Source organism: Schistosoma haematobium, chromosome ZW, assembly GCF_000699445.3.
Source record: "Schistosoma haematobium chromosome ZW, whole genome shotgun sequence".
NCBI classification, from domain to species: Eukaryota; Metazoa; Platyhelminthes; class Trematoda; order Strigeidida; family Schistosomatidae; genus Schistosoma; species Schistosoma haematobium.
In genome coordinates, this window is record NC_067195.1 from 9,567,442 (window position 1) to 9,586,384 (window position 18,943).

Consider the following 18,943-nt stretch of genomic DNA (forward strand, 5'->3'; position numbering starts at 1 on the left):
CTATCGATGTTTGAAGGTCACTATGAACGAAGATGATGATTTTCTCACACATGTGGGTATCGTCAACCGAGAATGTGTACGCTTCCGGTTGAAGTCGCTTACTGAAGACCAATTTCAAGCACTCATTCTCATCTGCAGCCTTCAATCGCAGAAGTTCAGCGACACTAGAACACGTTTGCTAAGTCGATTCGACCAAGACTCAAAACTAACTCTTAATGATATTGCAATCGAATATCAACGCCTAATCAATCTACAGCGTGATACTTCGATGGTCCAGCCTGGTGGTTCAGATCGTGCCGTAATTCATGTAGTCCAACAGCCACCAAACTCTCATAAACCTGCCCCAGCGACATCTAGTTCAGGTCAACAGACAAAAACAAATTCTCCTGCCCCATGCTGGCACTGCGGTGCATGGCATTTTGTTCGATACTGTCCATATAAGCAACATCGACGCAGGAAATGTAAGGCGATGGGTCATAAAGATGGTTTTTGTCGAAAAAAGAAGCCGAGCAGCTCCAAAGGTACCAGAAAACCTACGCCTAGATCCAACACGAATTCGTTGAGTCTAATAGCAAGCTGTCAGAACTCAACTCCAGTTGAGAGGAAATTTATTACCCTTAATATTAATGGGCACCCGTTTAGATTGCGAATAGACACTGCATCTGATATAACAATTCTCTCACGAAAATATTGGATCAGAATGGGAAGACCACGCATGGTGTCAACAACACAAAAACCTCAAACTGCATGCGGTAATTATCTACGTTTGTTGGGACAACTTGATTGTAAAGTGTCTTTTCACGATTCTACGCTTACCGGGGTATGTTACATCACACCAGCTGATCTTAATGCACTTGGGTTAGACTGGTTTGACCGGCTACATTTAACTGACGTTCCGTTAAGCGCTGTATGCCATCTGGTGAAACAACCTAATGAACCTGAAGCATATTTGAAAGAAATACTGACGGCGTTTTCAACCAGTGAACACCATACGGCCGACAAAAATGCAGTTAGTGCCTCCGTAATGACAGAGGACCATGCGCAGTGTTACCTGACAACCGCTTTTCGTGCTTCAACAGTCTCAGCAGCTGAAATGCAGTCTGCATCCAAGAACGACTCCATCATAAAGAGAGCGATGAAATACGTCACCAATGGCTGGCCGCCAACTGGACTCGATGGTGACTTGAAGCAGCTTTACCACCGTCGGGACTCATTGTGCGTCGTAAATGAATGCTTGATGTTTGAAGATAGAGTAGTGGTGCCATAGTCCCTATGATCAAGGGTGCTAAAGCAATTCCACACTGATCATCCTGGTATAAAACGAATGAAATCCATCGCCAGAAGCTATGCTTATTGGCCCCTCATGAACCAACATATTGTGGATTTAGTAGGCAAGTGCACACTGTGTCAGCAAGCAGCTAAGTGTAACGCGAAAGTACTGCCGGTCCCATGGCCACAGCCTGAGTATCCCTGGTCCAGAATACATGTCGATTTCGCAGGCCCAATTAATAGAATCACCTATCTAGTCTTTGTTGACGCCTTTTCGAAATGGCCAGAAATTGTCCCCGTCATGCCACCAATAACAACCCAAATGATGCAACTTTTGACAGAGATATTCTCCCGCAACGGATTACCGGACATAATTGTATCCGACAAGGGTTTGCAGTTCACCTCAAGTTAATTTCAAGAATGTTGCAAACACCTATCGATCAAGCATTTCCGCTCTCCACCTTACCACCCACAGTCAAATGACCAGGCAAAAAGATTTGTGGATACATTCAAGAGAGCTCTAATAAAGTCGAAAGGAGAGTAGACGCCAGTAGAAACACTGCAGAATTTCTTGTTTGTTTACCGAACAACACCTAGTGATATGCTACCACAGCAGAAGTCCACGGCAGAGATCCTGATGGGAAGGAAATTGAGGACGATCCACAGTCTCATGTGCCCAAGAACCACACCACCACCATCTCAGACCAAGTCTCGGAAGCTTCCAGCGTACGAGGTCGGATGCCAGGTGTTCGCTCGAAACTACAGAGCAAATCATGGTCCTTGGATCGAAGCACGTGCGGTTGGAAGACTAGGCCAAGTTATGTACAAGGTAAAGGTGGGAAGAGACACGTGGACCAGACAACGAAACCAACTACGGAAGCGGATAGCACCAGACCACCTATCAACAGGAGTAAGTCTTCCCCTCGACATCCTGCTTGATACTTTCAACTTACCTGCAGCCCCACCACAAGAAGCTCAACAGCGAGCTGATCCCCGTCCCAGAAGGTGGCCTCTCCGTCAGCGGCGAACTACAGTCAAGATGCAAGTCGACCACAGAAAAGTACGCTATTAAAAAGGGAAGGAGTGTTGGGGACGATATATTCCCAAAATTCATATTTGTAATTTTATCATATCGAATAACTTATCGATTAAATGTTTAGGTATTTGAATGGAAGTCAATTGATGAACTTATCGATTAAATGACTAAATAGCATTCAGTTGACGAACTTATCGATTAAATATTTGAATGCCTGTCGATTGATGAACTTAATGATTAATGTTTAAAAACATTTTACTGTGACAATATCGATTATATATATTTGTATATATACGGTTTAAATTGTGTTTGTGGGCTCGCTCGTTTTCTGGCTGTTTGCTGAATATATTTTCCATACCAAGCTTGGACTTCTTCTAGAAAGCGGGGCTGGGACGCATTAATAGCTAGATTACTGGTCTTTGGTCACTGAGTCTTGTTCTCGTTTGCAGATTAAGCGAACTCGTGAAGCTTCAAACCTGACAAAATCCTTTCCCTGGTTGAGCCATGAGGTCGTCAATAGCTCTATTTTGGAACGTTCGAGCTTCCTGTTTAACTTTTCACTGAGCATCCTGTCATTTTTGTCCTGAAGACTGATGGGAAGTTCAGGGCTGTCTTATGGGTTCATAATTACTAGAGAATCATCGCGGACCGTGATTGTTTTCCTACGTTGGGAACCTTATTGTTTGGTGATTGAAGCACGTTTCAGATTTCTGTGCTCTTTGCTGACCGGTTGGACAGTCTTAGGGGTGGACTGTACGGCCAAATCAATAGTTAATTTCACCATAGTACCTGGGATGTTCTGCATCTTAAACGGTGACGACCGGTCCTTTTTAACTTTGTTGACGGAGGTCCAGCCCGTTACAGTGTTTTTGAGGACCACCGATGCATTCATGTGTTCTGTGCTGGGGGACCCGAGTTTGCTATGAGAGTCTAGTACTGTCGATATTATGACGGTGTTGGGACTCAGAAAATCCTCATTAGTGCTATTGCGTATTTCGTCGATACTAGAGTTGTCGAGGTCCCTCTTTTTTCTTCACTGTGCGTCTTTGTTTGATTGCTCGCTTTAGAACTACATTTCCTCAGGTCTACCGACAACCCTGTCCAGGGGTCTTTGATGTCCTGATGTGTGAAAATAATTGCTTTTATGATAAATTTTAACTGTGGATGTTGCATTTTAAGCGTTGTCGTCCAACTCACCGGGTCGCGCCTTTCCGCGGTTTTGTCTGTTAAGGGTCTCAAAGAGACGCGCAATTCGGCATGCACCATCGATATAAACTTACCAGGCCATTGAACGTACGTAATTGCTTGACTATGATTGGTTCTGGATAATCTAAAATAGCCGTCACTTTGCTTTTAAGTGGTCGGATGCCTGACTCAAAAGCAAGGGGTTACAATGACTGCACCTGCATGACCGAGTCTTGCCATATCGGCTCCTCGTTGCCGCCTTCACCATTGTTGACAATCTCTAAATGTTTCATACTGAATGTAAAACGTTTCTGCAATCATTTGATCGGCTTCACAGATTGTGTTGTTAGGAATCAGTGAGACCATGCGTTCGCCACTGCGAATAATTGTGCACATGGTTCTATCACGTCGTACTTGTGGAAATCACCTTCTGCATAGCAGAACCAAGCTTACATATTATCGGGCCAGAGTGGCATGAGTTAAAAGAAAAGAGGAGAAGCAGCTTTAACCTGAAATATTTTGGGTGTCCGTTCCGTCGTGAGGAAGATGAAAATATTACCCGAATGTATGAGACATCATCAAAATATTTATAAGTAAAAATCAAAAATGATAGATAAACTTATAAAAAAGAGCAGAATCACAGTACAGTGTTTGATGTATCAGATCACATCGAGCTTATTACCAAAGATGCCACAAGTATTTGGAGTTCGATAACACCTTTTAATCGAAGTATACCAACCAAGTCAAATCAGAAGTGAGAAATGAGGAAGGTCGGAGGTATATTTGGAAGCTATTAATATGTTGAGAAGCGTTTGGTCTGAGCTGGCTGTTAGTTGCAGAGGATATGTAGCACGGCGTACCCACCTGTAATTTGATGCGCCTTCAGCTAGCATGTGTCTTGTGAAACTAATGGGGCCAACGTCAATGTGGAAGACTCGTGGGGCTATTTATTTTGGGGATCCATTTGCCGCTATAATCCTAATGTGTTGAGGTGCGTGCACATAGATGGCATTGTGCCTAACGAAGGGTCCAAAAATTAAACACAGTTTATTCGGTACCGTGCATTGACCATAAGGAGAAGTAATGGGATTAGTGGCAATGGTTCAAAGTAAGGTTTTGTAGGTCACGAATTTCTTGAAAAAAAAATGAGTACAGTGGGATTGTCAAGTACATTCTGGACTGTATTTGAACACCGGATGTTTCTTCAAACTATCTGTTTGTATTGTTAATCGAGTCTTTTCCTGCGTTAACTCATGTTCTTATCTCTTCAGGTCAGCTCCTCGCCGTGATTGTTCTTGTTACAAATGAACCTTTTACTGACTGATAGGTTTGCAAAACCTATGTGTTTAGAAAGTCTTAATTTAACATAGCTTAATTCGATTTCAGCCCTTATGAAATTGACGTATCTCTCTGACCTGGTATTTAATGTATATAAAAATTATCATTTATTTTTGTTCCAGGCTAATTTTATAGCACTTGACCTTGAAGTGGTTGTAGACACATTTTTAAAATGCAGAAGTGGTTTCTGTCTGGTAAATAAATATAAGTTTTATATCAGCATTCAGAATATGTAGAACCGCTTGAAGGGCTTCACAGGCTTTTGGAAGTTGACAGGGTCACTGTGAAGCAAATAAAAAAGAACCAAAGTGAGTTTTATTAATAGTTTATATTTAACAAAACAAAGCACGGATTAATAAATGTACATATAGTTTTGCAAAAGGGTGGTTTAATACGAGATAAAGGTATTCAAATAAATGTATTACCCTTTCTGCAACTCTTCACTCTAACTTAAGTTTCTATATCAGTGTTGATCGAATTATTTGTAACTACTTCATAATAAGTGTAATTGAATTGAATTGCTATTATCTTTGCAGTACAAATTTTCTTTCAAAGCTTTGTGAAGTATCTGATGAGAACGTTTATTTTAGTCGTTTCGTTCAGAAGTTGATTGATATTTTATTTAGTGATAAAAATATTCACTCCTCTACTAATAAAGTACAGATGTAATTGTGATTAAAGGTCTTTACAACTAATTACTTTTCGTAATCACAAAGCATTTGTTTGCTGCTGGAACTTCAAATAAGGAAGTCATGTGAAACAAGATGAAAAGATTCAAATTCATAGCATGTTTTATTTCTGTAATACGTTGCAAATGTAATTAAATTCAGAATTCGAATTTTTTTCAGTTTAAAAACACTATCACCTGCCACGTTTTTAAAACTGAAAAACCGAAGGTTCAATTATTTGAACTTTACTTTATCTCTTTAGAATAACAATTAATATTGTTGAGTCTATACTGCCACTCTATGCAAATTGATTATGATACAGACAATTGTCAGTGGTATGAACATGTGCAGATCTGTTGAATCTAATAGAAAGCTTTTCAGACTTCATTCACGGCTTATTGTGTTTTGGACAAAGTATCTACTATTTCAACCAGCGTTAGTGTAGTTTTAAACTGGTCGAGTTTCTTATATTGTTTTTGCCAAAAACATTTAGTGGAAGATTCAATTAGTTCATATGAATTCCACCCCAAAAGTATGAATAAGTCCTAAATAAACTCAATTCATACCATAAATTTTACATGTTTGTAAATTAAAAAAAACTTGATACTTAGGAGCATTGGGCTTTTGTAAGCACCCTGTTTTTGATCAATAATTGTGACAGATATAAGTTATATTTATTTGTTCGAAAGCTGGGTGTGTAAAATTAAATTTGGCCTACTTAGTGATGAAAAATGCCGCTGTATTTATCATGTGTAACTAAAAACTGAATTGTGTTTGATGGTCCTTTAATACTTTATTGAGCCTTCATTGTCAAGATTTAAACTTTGAGGAAGGGAAGGGTCAGTCCAGCAAATAAAAGTTTATTTTTGGCAATTAGGTATACGTAAAGTGCGCGATCGTGTTAACGATTAATATGTCTACTAAAAATATTAGTCTATAACTTCACAGAACGGTGTTAAATAGCTAAACAAAATTGAAGTGTTATCATGCCATATATAGTTTCAAAATTCAGACAACAAAGACGAACTAGACGGTGACCTAACAGCTGATAAAAAATGTTAGAATGAAAATGGTATTCTACTCGATGAATACCAAGAACAAAATAATTAAACCTTGTAATGGTGGCTAAATATTAGTCGCAAAATGTAGGTAATGGGGGAACAAATATGGCTGGAATAGAGGAAAAGCGATAGACTGTGGAAGACAGGCAACTAGATCAAGACAGCAATGAAATTAGAATGCAAAAATCCTGGTTTTAGAAACAAAGGTCAGGTTTGAATTGGTGGTAAGCTATAACTTCTAATGTACATTCCTTTTTCATTCGTATTTTTTTAAAGCTATTTTTATCACTATACTAACAATTTTGAAGGATGATTCTAATAAATTGAAGTGCCCAATATTAACTAGGTTTTCGAGGGTTGAGCTTTTAATAGATTTTTTAGTCCTTCAGATAACCAGGGACACTGATATTTGTAGTGCAAACTTTATATGTCAGAGAAAGATATCTCCCTGATGTACCAGTAATCAACAATCATCAAGGTTGAATAAACAGCAGATGGAAGAACTTGAGATTATTTTTTATCTTGATCAATGCGTTGGCAGCTAAGTGAAACAATATGCGTTCCGTCTTTCATTGCTGCTACTAATACCACTATTTTACAAGCACGCTTAGTTCATACTGTTTTAAAAAATAATAAGTATTTTGAATTCACTCTTGCTGAGTTCGAATAAAAGGCTCACGAAACGTATTTACGAGGTGAATGGTGGATAAGATGTTATACATACAAAGTTTTCCTTCCAGCTTTCTTAAAATCTTTCGAATATGGTCTTTTAAATGGTTACTTACAGTGGCTTAAAATAATGTCGGCTAGTAATCATGAGTAAAATTAGTAGTGCTAATTGAATAAAAGGTTCACATCATATTCAGTTGTTAAATTATTATAAGTAGTTTAGAAATAGTTGATTAAAATGTAGTTTGTTTTGTATATTTGAAGCTTCCAGGAAGCATTTTTGTCTCTGAATTGTTAAAAGACATCATATTAGATGTAGTTTTTGGATGGATCCCATTATCAAAACAAAATTAAAAGTTAAAACTTCATAAAATAAGAACAATTTTAAGGCACCGATTGATGTAAGCACGTTTGTGCTGTAAGCGAAAGTATACATGTGAGCATTACTGACAAATTTCGTGAACATAGATTACATTTTTGTGTTGCTTTACCGTATAATTCTATAAAATGAATTTAGTCGCTAAAGGTCTTTAAATATTAAACTGGAAGGAAGTATTCTTTCCCACAACTAAATTATTTTCTTTGCTTGACTCGAAAAGAGTCTGGCAAATTTATTTTGTTCCTAACTTTACAAGTGAAATATTGTATAACGTTATTGATTGTGAACATATAATGAAAACGATTTTATAAACAACGCACTAGTTGGTTAAACTCTGTCTTTCAGCTAAACATTTTTAATATCAAATAGTATTTTAGTTATACACTGGAAAAGTCATAAAAACAACATTGGTCGTAGTTGGAGACATTTTTATTGTAAAGCTTCTGGAGCTTTTTATCCATTAATTATATAGATTATCTAGTGATTTATACGGTGTTATAGTGAGAACTCCATATTGTGATTTATATTCTAGGCTCATTGTTTGATAAAATTTATGAAAATATAGAAATCTTATTTGTTTTTTCTAGGTTCAAAGCTACATGATGCAGTAGTTTATGAAGCCCTGCTAGATACTTCTGAACTTCTTTTAAAATTTGTTGAAAAGTCTAGCTTTGCACAAAGATTCTGGTGTGGATCTCACAGAGCGTTCGATATGGAAGTGCGAAATGTAAACGGAAAACTCGTTATGCATCTCCAACGGCCATTGAAGTGTTCAGCGGTTGTATGTTTTTGTTGTCCTTATGTAAGTTGATAAATCGTCTGCAAAACAAGTTAGAATTCACCTTCTTGTTTTAAAATTTTGAGAACCGGTATTTTGTTGCTTAGTTATTCCACGCCCTACTTTTCGTAGCCTTAATTAAATCATTTTCCATGCCCGAACGATTGAATGTCGTTTTATGCCATTTCATGAAGTAGTTTTCACCTGAGACATAACTAGTGGCCGTAAATGGTTTGAATTATGTATTTAAATAAAAATATGGCTTATGATATTAGGTCCGCCAAACATGTTTTTATACTCTTAGAATTTCATGAAGAGTTTGAAGTACGATGGATAAATGAAAATGAGTTCATGGGTTGGTAAAGTTTTAACTAAACTAAATAGACAGATTAAAATCAATTTTAAAGCCATAAATTGATCCATAGCTCGGTTTCACTAGACAACTACAGTAATGCAACTTAAACAATATGAACCGGTTTGGTAATACTAAAAAGCTAGCTAGTTTGCCTGCCTATTAAAGTTATAGTGGAAAGATTGATTAGAAATGATCAATCTAAAAGTTACTGAAGATAGAATATTTTCACCTTCACAAGTTTTCAACTCATTCCAAGGACAAGAATACTTTCATTGGAATACTGGTTAATTTGCCAACAGTTTGCACGAATCTCATTATTGTTATTACGAAGAGATGTTGACAACCACATTACTATAATAAGTGGATATCTAATAGAAGGTTTTACTTAAGAGTACAAAACGATGTTTCCGTAGTTTTCTTTCTTAGAGCTGAATTATTTTATTACCAGCTAGGAACTTTGGTGGGGAAAAATTACCCCATATGAGTGTGGGGCGATCACATGATATCCAGAATCCACTACTATAGTGACGTTTATCAGGTCATTAAATGGTCAAATGTATTTATGACTCAATCACGTATTCAGTCGATATCAGAGTCCCATCCATAAATCTGCTGTTTTTCATCAGAAAAAATCATAATTACCGGGGTTTTGTTAAAACCTTTAATGTTTTGAAACTTATAAACTGTTATAATGAGAAAAACTGGCAGTCTTTTGGTTCTAGTGTTATAACTTACCTACAGATTGGTTGCCTAACTTTAAACTCTCTAAAAAATCAACTATGACTAAGGTTCGACAAGCATTTATTCAAATTAATTACTTTTTGTGGATTTTCAGGACTGAATTTAAAAAATATCCCGTAACAAATCTTCTTGCTGAACAAATTTTTCCATAAAACCTGTATCTACATCAGAGCTAGCACTAAGGTTTATGTTCATAATTTGTTTTTGTTTGAAGCAAGACAATCACTAAAATGACTTGGTAGCCTGGAAGTTTACTCTCTTTGAAACTACAAACACTATATATATATATATATATATATATATATATATTATATATAAATCAATCTGAGATCTTGATATATATATATATATATATATATATATATATATATTTAAAATCACTTTCTAAGTGTATCTGCTGCTATGTATATTCTCGTTTCTGTTTATTTTAATGAACATTCACTCACAGTCCAAGCTTGTTAATTATTTTTTGTTGTTTGGTTTTATTTGCAGTGTTTATATTTTCTACTGATATCATTCATTTATATATGTGTTTTAATTAAGGAAATGAAAGTTGAAGCTCCAGTAGGTGAACCAATGGGTAGTATTGTTCAAAATTATGGACGATTCGGTCATACATTTTACCTGAAAGATTGGAATGATAATATAAATTTAGATATAAAAGGTCCTTGGTTTTCTTATACCTGTTGTTTTGATCTTATTTTTAAGGTGAGTATAAGTTCATAAAGATTATTATCACATGAATAATTAACTTGCAAATACTTGATATAATCATTACATTATCGTAAATTGAACTTACAATTTTTAGTAAAAACAGATTAGTGAAAGTGAAAATCATGCTTTCAGGTTTTAAGTGGGTGTTTAGCTAAGTTCATCACGTAAGTTAAAAACTATGAAAATTCTACAACATCCAAAAATCCTCTAATAATAATGATAGTCATATGTCCAATAGTAACTAGTTTCAAGATAAAGCTCTTATAATTGTGCTGAGATGCCATGATGGACGGAGTTGAACCATGTTCAGTATAAGACACTTATCTGCTTCGGACAATAGAAGATGATTGTGCAATATCGTGAATTTTTTGAAGTTAGACATGGACACCATTGGATGCCGTTTCAGTAGTTTAGAGGATAATCATTTACATGCAACACCGAAAATTATAAATTTAATTTCTGCTTATGGGGTCGTGGACGCTCACTTCTGAGGAATCCCGTATCAGTATGAAGCGACTATCCAGTGCTACCTGGTATTCACTGTTGATCTAGTTAGTGAAGTCAATATAAAATATTATAGAAAACCAAAGAATTAAACTGGATACACTTCTTTTACATGGTTCAAAAACTTGTCAAGGTTAGAAAGAGGTTCAGAGGTTTTGAAATAGTAATGCATACGGTACAGGAAATCATCTATATAACTTCATACTAGTAGGCCTCTGGAGCTGTGATAAGGTAGCAATAACTCTTTCAGTCTCGACCACATAGCTTCAATATTGTTTGTTTGCACTCCTGTCCTTGTGTCCACAAAATGTTGCTTAAGGATAACGACACGATGCACATAACCAAGTCTATGAAAGCATCTGTGCGCTCTGCAGTCGTCCGCATATAGTGTAATACCCGGCTGAAGCCATTGTTACTGGTGCTTTTATTATCCAGTTCGTAACAATTGTCATGATTTGTCTTATTCTCAATTTGGAGTGAGCGAAAAATTCTATTCTAGCAGACTTCTTCCTTCAACACATATTACATCGAAAGACTACATCATCACGGTAGTCTGCACAAAGTTCACAAGTCATTTGATTACCATAATCACAAATAAAAGAAGTTCTTAGTAGTCCCATTTACTGTAATCGCTCAATTATCACGTTTCCTGTGAACCGATCGTACGTGAGCATCAGGTACTGAAACTGGTATTGTGACCTTGAAATCCTCCAAACGTTTGTGATTGGTTCGTCCATAATTTATAGTCTCGTCGAATCTTTTGAAAATGAAGTTTCTTTTGAAATGAGTGTGACCTACGATGAATAAAATATCATACAATTAAACCAAATATTCTCATTTTTGACGGGAATCCGTCACCACAATGAAAAATGATAATGAATTAAAAATAAACAACCGTTTACAAACAATGGTACGTGGTGTTAAACTAATACTTATAATTTGATAGGAATACTTTAGATTTTAGTGGCTCTAAATCTGACTCCATTTGGATCGTTTACTGCTTGTTATTGAAATATTTACATGTCGCCAAACCTCGTACATAATCACCGAATTAACTCGCGTTAGCGAATAATGGTATTAAATAAGTCAACTACGAGAATGAATTTCGAATACATACATTTTGTATAATCGTTGATCCAGACAGAAGATCGGAGAAGCGAAGGAAATAGAGCGAAGCGAAATGACGCGAGGTGGAGAAAGCATGTAAGCCAACTCGATTTGACCAAGAGTGAATCGATATTTATAGTCAGACAAATATAAGTTACAGTCATGCGATGAGTAAGATAAGAAATGCACATACATACTCTTACATAAAAACAATCAAGGTTGACGATCAAATAATTGACAAGGTCAAAATGTGACTCAAGAAGAATGAATGAATTAGCCTGTCCGTAAGCTAGAATAAGCTATGTGGGCTCGCATAGCGCTACAAGATTCACATTCATTTAAAATTGTTTTCCGCACCATGTGAATGGCTAGTTCTTAACGTACTTGTTTTTCTTTATTGAATTACATATTTTAGCACACTAAGTTATTATCGTAAATCAAACTAATTGTAGCTAAAACTGTTAAAATGGTGTCACATTTCGGTATGTAGCTTTGGTGTGCCCTCTTTACGAAGGTGTTTACATACATTATTAAGTGTGTTTTTCATTCAAATGATTTGAAATCCTTTAACTGATATTTATACCGGAACGAAACATATATGTATATATATTTGTAACTGATACCATTATAAGTGACGTTTAAATTGAAACTTCAGCAATCACTAGTTCTCTAAATCTTTCATGTATGCTTTACTGATCAACTTCTGACTTACATGAAATCTAGGTCAAACATGTCTTCTTATTATTCGCATAAAATCACATAACATCAAGGTGTTGCACGATGTTGATAATGGTAATGGACTAGTGATCAAATGGTTTGACTTTCAACTCATAAATATCAGGTACATATGCTACTCCTCCTTCTCCTATATCGGTTTTAACACCTGATTAGTATCACTAACCATTATACAAACTATGTGACTAAAACTGAAATGTATAAATTTATAGTTTACATATGATGTAATCATATATTACTGATCACATTCTAATATTCTCAATTGAATTTAATCAGCACTGTGTGCTAAACACTAGACTGATACGTTACTAGCTACTAACTTATTAATCAGTGTACATATTTACAACCAGAATGTATATCCTCGGCGAGACTCTATTTATAGACGACCTTTGAACGAATATTAAGTGACCTTGATAATTATTAGCCAACCAGAAGACAGCTGGTATGAAGTAAAAGCATTATAAAAAACTAAAAAATTAAAGTGGATATTCTTCTTTTACATGATTCAAAAACTTATTAAGGTTTGAAAGAGGTTCAGAGGTTCTAAAATCGTAGTGCATACGGTAGAGGAACTCATCCATATGGCTCCATAATAGTCGACCTCTGGAGCCGTGATAGGGTCTTAAAAACTCCTTTAGCTTGAACCACATAGCCTTAATAATATTAGTGTGAACTCTTGTGGTAGGGTCGACAAAATGGCGCTTGTACACAACGACATGATGCACATACCCAAGTCTATGTAGGCATCTATACGTTCTTCAATCATCTGTATATATCGTAGTGCTCGGCTGCGCGTATTCCTGTATAATTGGTATTATTGTGGTTGCTTGCCGGTTTCTGACCCTTTGAAAATATCCCTTTTGCGTTGATCTGTCATAAATTCCAAGTACATGTGAGGTATCTTTACGGAGGTGCTACTTATCCAGTCTTCCTTAATATGACGTCCCAAGTTATATTTTCGCTTTCGTACTACTGTTTTATCTATTTTAAAAATACTCCCAACTCCTCCGAACGACCGTGTAAACGTATCATTTTGATCGCACATATACCCCTGCAATACTCATACCATTGCACAGCTGAAGTCTCAGTAACGTCTCCAAATGATGAAACCAGTGTTACTGGTGCTTTTATTATCCAATTCGCGACAATCATCATGATTTGTTTCAGTCTCAATCGCGATCGAGCGAAGAAAGTACCCGTTCGAGCAGACTTCTTTCTCCAACGTGAAGAAAATCGAAATACAATGTCATCACGATACTCTGAACACGGTAATGCAGTCATTTGATTACCACAGTCACAAATAAAGGAACTTCTTAGTAGTTCCATCTGTTGAAGTTGCTCAATAATCACGTCATCTTTAAAATCCGCTGTAAACTGGTCGTACGTGAGCATCAGGTACTGAAATCGGCGCTGTGACCTCGAAATCCCTTAAACGCTTCTGATTGTCCCGTCTATAAATTAGAGTATTGCCCTTATTTTTACCCAGAAAAAGGTTGTTTCTTCGTAGATTTGACGAATATCAAGTTTAATTTTACCACATATTAGGGAGTAAATCCCCTTCAATTTGTTTTCTCATTATTCATTGATCACTGGGTGGTGATCAATGTCATGTATGTCGGGTCCTCCTTAGTGCAGATCGAATCTTATCGACCAAGTTGCAATGTGGCCACCAGTCTAGGTGACTCGACATTGCGTGCACTATGTTGAGACTAGTGTCAATATTACAACTCGCTCAATAGAATCTGATTGCTTTTAAAGGACTAGACAAACTAGATAATGGTTACCATTCAGTTATCAATTCATCAAAAACACGACACTGCTAAAATTCATGTTGATGATAATGTGTTAGATTATCTGGAACATTCGGCAAGAAGCTCTAGAAGTGAGTTTTATTTGTTAAAATGATATGTTTTCAGTCTTCTGCGAACTGATATTCAGTGAAATTTCTGGTTATCCCATTCGATGATGCTGATTCAAATACCAAGAGAAATACGTCAACTATTATGAAACGCTGGTAAATCAGGGTTTTCTATCAATTGTACACAATTATCTAATACTGTAAATAGAACTTCCGAAAATGGTGTCATTAAGATTAGTAGGTGAATTTCAACTTGCTTGAAAGAATTTGATCAGTACGGAAAAACAACAACATACTACTCACTATATAAAAGTAAACAATCACCTACTGTAAACGTTAAGTTATGTACAGGTTGGTAGGATGATATTAACGCATTTTTCTTTTTACGGTTCAACTTAAATGCCATGTTTTTATTAGTCTTGTAATTTTGTAAAGATGCCTAATCTTTGTAATATTTAAATACAAATACATAATTAATGAACAAAATGAAAATGTTATTTAATAACTTACGATAGATACGTTTTACACTTACAATGATCAACAAAAAATCCCCAGCCATTTGATGATATTTATTATTTCTTAACATAGGAATGGTGAGATACTATTGATTAATTTTAGATTGAGGTCATGAATAGATCAATGTTAGGTCACTATAATAAACCTGGAAACATTGGACGGCTGTTTCATCCTAGCTTGAGACTCCTCAGCAGTGCGCATCCACGGTCCCATACCAAAGGGACTCGGACCCAGAACCTTCTATTTCGCGCGCAATCACTTAACCTTTAACCTCCAGCGGTGTTACCGTCTAACTTCAACCAATCTATCCAGTGCTTTTAGTTTTTCAATGATGGTCTAACATTGATCGATTCATGATATCAATCAAAAACTTAACAATCTTCATAATCTCATACTTATGATTCGTTCTAGAGAAACAACAATGCTATCTAGACATTTTATAACTTAAATAGTACAACGTTTTCAACCATGAATAATCTTTTAACCATTGATTTTATCATCAGAATGAGTTTTGTGGAGATTTTAGGAAATTTCACAGGTTGAAATCATGAGTCGACTGAAGCTAGACCACCATGGAAACCTGGAAGCACTGGACGGCCGTTTCGTCCTATTGTGGGACTTCTCAGCAGTGCGCATCCACGATCCCGCAACCCGTGGGATTCGAACTCAGGACCTACTGGCTTCGCACGCGAGCACGTAACCATTAGACCACTGAGATGGACAGCATCCAACGGTGTTAATGTCTAACTTCAACCAATCCACGAAGTTGCGCCACCGAACGCCATTTTCTCCAGTGAGCTGATATCTCACAACAGACCTGGTTGAACTCCACTGGTGACGGCTTCTCACTAGAACTCCAGGAGGTTCTCCTGAAGTCAGTCACTCGCGCGCGAAGCCAGTAGGTCCTGGGTTCGAATCCCACGGGTTGCGGGATCGTGGATGCTCACTGCTGAGGAGTTCCACAACAGGACGAAACGGCCGTCCAGTGCTTCCAGGTTTTCCATGGTGGTCTAGCTTCAACTGACTCATGATTTCAACCTGTGAAATTTCCTAAAATCTCCACAAAACTCATTCTGATAATTGATTTTATAACATGTCTAGACTGATATACAAAAATGAAAACAGTTTTCATCAAAATCTACGAATAATAATATTCGATCAATCAACTAGGTAGTTGATTTTTTGCTTCTTAGTTCAATAGTAAAAATGTTAATTAATAAACAGCTGTTATAATTAATTTTATTAAGTAATTAAAAGTATGTAACAATGGATGCAATAAATATAGATTTTGTGCTAACCGGCACTTACCGTTAAGATCTAATTTACTATGTTATAAAAATCAATATTGATTAATTGATAGAATTTGATTAGAAACAAAAATAAGATAATTTTCCATTGACTACTATTAATGGTAAATTAAGAAATTGAATGGAACAACTTGAAATTGTTAGTAAAATATAACTAAGGTTAAATTCACTTGGTATTGTTTGTTTAAATCTTTCCGTTGATGTTTAAGACTGCGATGGATCAGTTTCTTATTGGTATATGTGCATCCTGTGAAGATTGTCTAGATATTGCCTTAATTCACAAGCATTCTAAGCAAAGATAGATAGCGGTTAGAAGTGGAATGGAAAACGCGCGTTTCGTGTCATTTGAGACTCATCAGCTGGATGTATCTGTATCTCAGAGTTGAAATTCACTCTGGAACTCGAACCCAGTCCTGAACATCAATAGGAAGATTCAAGTAGGCAATATCAAGTGAATTTAAATTTCAACCCATTGCACAAGCGAGTGGCTATCAGAAATAGGCAGCTAAGTGGATAACGTGATGGCGTTTCGAGCGGACTGTACTGGGTTTGAGTACCAGAGTGAACATCAACTCTGAGGTATATGTACATCCAGCTGATGAGTCCAGAATAGGAAAAAACGCGCATCCTGGATTCCACTGCTAGCCACTATCCATCTTTTCATAATTAAGATTATTATAATTATTATTTGTTAACTACTGTTATTATAAGATATTGTGAAGATTATTGAATTTAAATTTTACGTGATGGGCTGACTTTGGCTAGGTAGCCAATAACCCTAGTAGATAACTCAATGGCTTCAAAGTTGAACGTTTGCCATAAGGTTTAAAAGTTGTACGTTTAATTATTAGTATGATCTTGGTTGCATATTACTGAGAAGTTCCATAATAGCATCAAACAACTATCCAGAGATTTGTAGTTATTTAATCAAAATCATTCTATGATATGAAACCCTTCAGTTTATCAATCAAACCAAAATAGAATGTAAATTAACATAACATCAAAGCATAAAATATGTTATGTTGTAATTTTATTGAAAATATACAACTTTGTCAATTCAAGTCAATCAGCATTACTTTTTCAAGTTTAATTTAACTATCAAATCAAGAAAAAAGAATTTCATTGTAATAAGTTTTATTTTGAGAACAGAAAAAAATTCACACTAACATTTTAATTAACTATACCGATGAAATGAGTTACAAGTTCTGGATTCTGTTGAAAGTCAACATATCAAGAAACATACTTATGGAGATTATCTTTAATGTAATAGTTAAGTTCATGAGTCAATGAAATTTAGACCAGCATCGAAAAGTTTGTAGCACTAGACGGCCGTTACATCCTAGTATAGGATTGATTAAAGTTAGACATTAATATTGTTGGGTAATGGTTCAGTGTTCTAGAGTTAAAACGTTTGTGCACGAGACTGGGTTCGGATCTCGCGAGTCGGGATCGTGGATGCTAGGATGCTAGGACGAAACGGCCGTCTAATGCTCTTAGGCTTCCCATGGTAGTCTAGTTTAGATCGACTCAATAATTAAACTTTAGATATTAAATATTAACCTTAAGAAGTTTAATGAAAAACATTAGAATGACTAATGATATTATGTACAGAAAAAATACCGAGAAGTATTTAGATGTTTGTCTTTAACACAGTGTAACATCAATGATTTATTTTATGGGATTTAATGTAGAAATAGGCTAAACGTTTGATGAAAATACTGGTTATTTAAAATTAACCGATTACTGAGTAGTGACTTATGTCATGCTTGTCTAGTTTACTAGTGTTAATCGACTACTATTGAGCAAGTTGTTATGTGAGCGCTAATCTAAGTGACTAGACTTTTACTGCACCATGTTGAGGTCTTAGTTGATTAGACAGACCAGAGAAAATTATGGGCCTAGATTTCGCACCAGCTGGCATTTAACAGTAAGACACATCTGTGTTCTTGAGGGATTCGTACTCACATAGCAACTTGATCGACAGAATTCGATTGGCACTAAAAGATGGAAAATGGTCACTGCTCATTGGTATATTAATTATAAGTATCTCTGGGTTCTACAGAAAGTCAGTAGCTACGCAAAAGGCTCGTGGTGACGTTTCGGGTTATAAAGCTGAATGGCGCGGGAATAGATCTATGAGGGAATATCATTCTCTTTGAGATTATAGGGGAACTTTTCTGATGAGGACTGAACAGGATGAAACCTAGATCTAAGGCTTCCTATCGATTAGCTCCAATTCAATTAATAACTATATGCTACATAAGGACCCACACTTTTCTCACTGATCGTTTAATTGATTTTTTCATAGTTAATAATCTCTGAGTAATTAATTACACACTATTTTCTCATATGTTTTTAATTTTCATATTGTCACTGTTAAGATTTATGCACATGGACATAATAGATCAATTGGACGGATAATATGTCGTCGAGATCAAGAAAATGATAGTTTTCGTGTTGACTTCCCTTTAGACTTGGATTATCGTATGAAACTTTTGCTTATTTGTGCTGCAATATTTTTGGTAAGCTATTTATTTATAATGTTTCTTTTATTTTATATAATAATTCATAATGTACATCTTAACATGAAAATCTTAGGTATTATGTAATGAATATTCTACAGTTAGTCAATGATAATTTACTGTTTGGTGCAAAATTTCAATGTTTCAATTAGTTTCTATGGTATTTGTAAGTTATCATTTGCCATTGGGCAAAAAAACTAG

General features: G+C 35.9%; 2 protein-coding genes across 2 annotated transcripts in view; one reads left to right on the plus strand and one right to left on the minus strand.

The window, feature by feature from the left end:
* Positions 1 to 4,907: 4,907 nt before the first annotated feature.
* Positions 4,908 to 18,943, plus strand: part of MS3_00002731 (uncharacterized protein) — a 33,953-nt gene continuing 19,917 nt past the window's right edge. The window contains exons 1-5 of the mRNA XM_051210352.1: positions 4,908 to 5,022; positions 5,056 to 5,136; positions 8,193 to 8,407; positions 10,023 to 10,187; positions 18,602 to 18,742. Of these exons, the coding sequence (XP_051070338.1) occupies positions 5,001 to 5,022; positions 5,056 to 5,136; positions 8,193 to 8,407; positions 10,023 to 10,187; positions 18,602 to 18,742 (624 nt within the window). The 5' untranslated portion in view covers positions 4,908 to 5,000. The remainder of the gene's footprint in view (positions 5,023 to 5,055; positions 5,137 to 8,192; positions 8,408 to 10,022; positions 10,188 to 18,601; positions 18,743 to 18,943) is intronic.
* On the minus strand, positions 10,344 to 15,415 carry MS3_00002733 (uncharacterized protein). The gene is made up of 2 exons (XM_051210355.1): positions 12,860 to 15,415; positions 10,344 to 11,491 (listed from the first exon to the last, which is right to left on the minus strand). Exon 1 carries the CDS (start codon positions 13,929 to 13,931, stop codon positions 13,521 to 13,523), a length of 411 nt encoding a protein of 136 aa, XP_051070339.1. The 5' UTR covers positions 13,932 to 15,415; the 3' UTR covers positions 10,344 to 11,491; positions 12,860 to 13,520.

Bases quoted from the DNA above. Each gene is read 5' to 3' on its own strand.
- MS3_00002733 (XM_051210355.1), bottom strand. From the start codon at position 13,931: ATGCTCACGTACGACCAGTTTACAGCGGATTTTAAAGATGACGTGATT.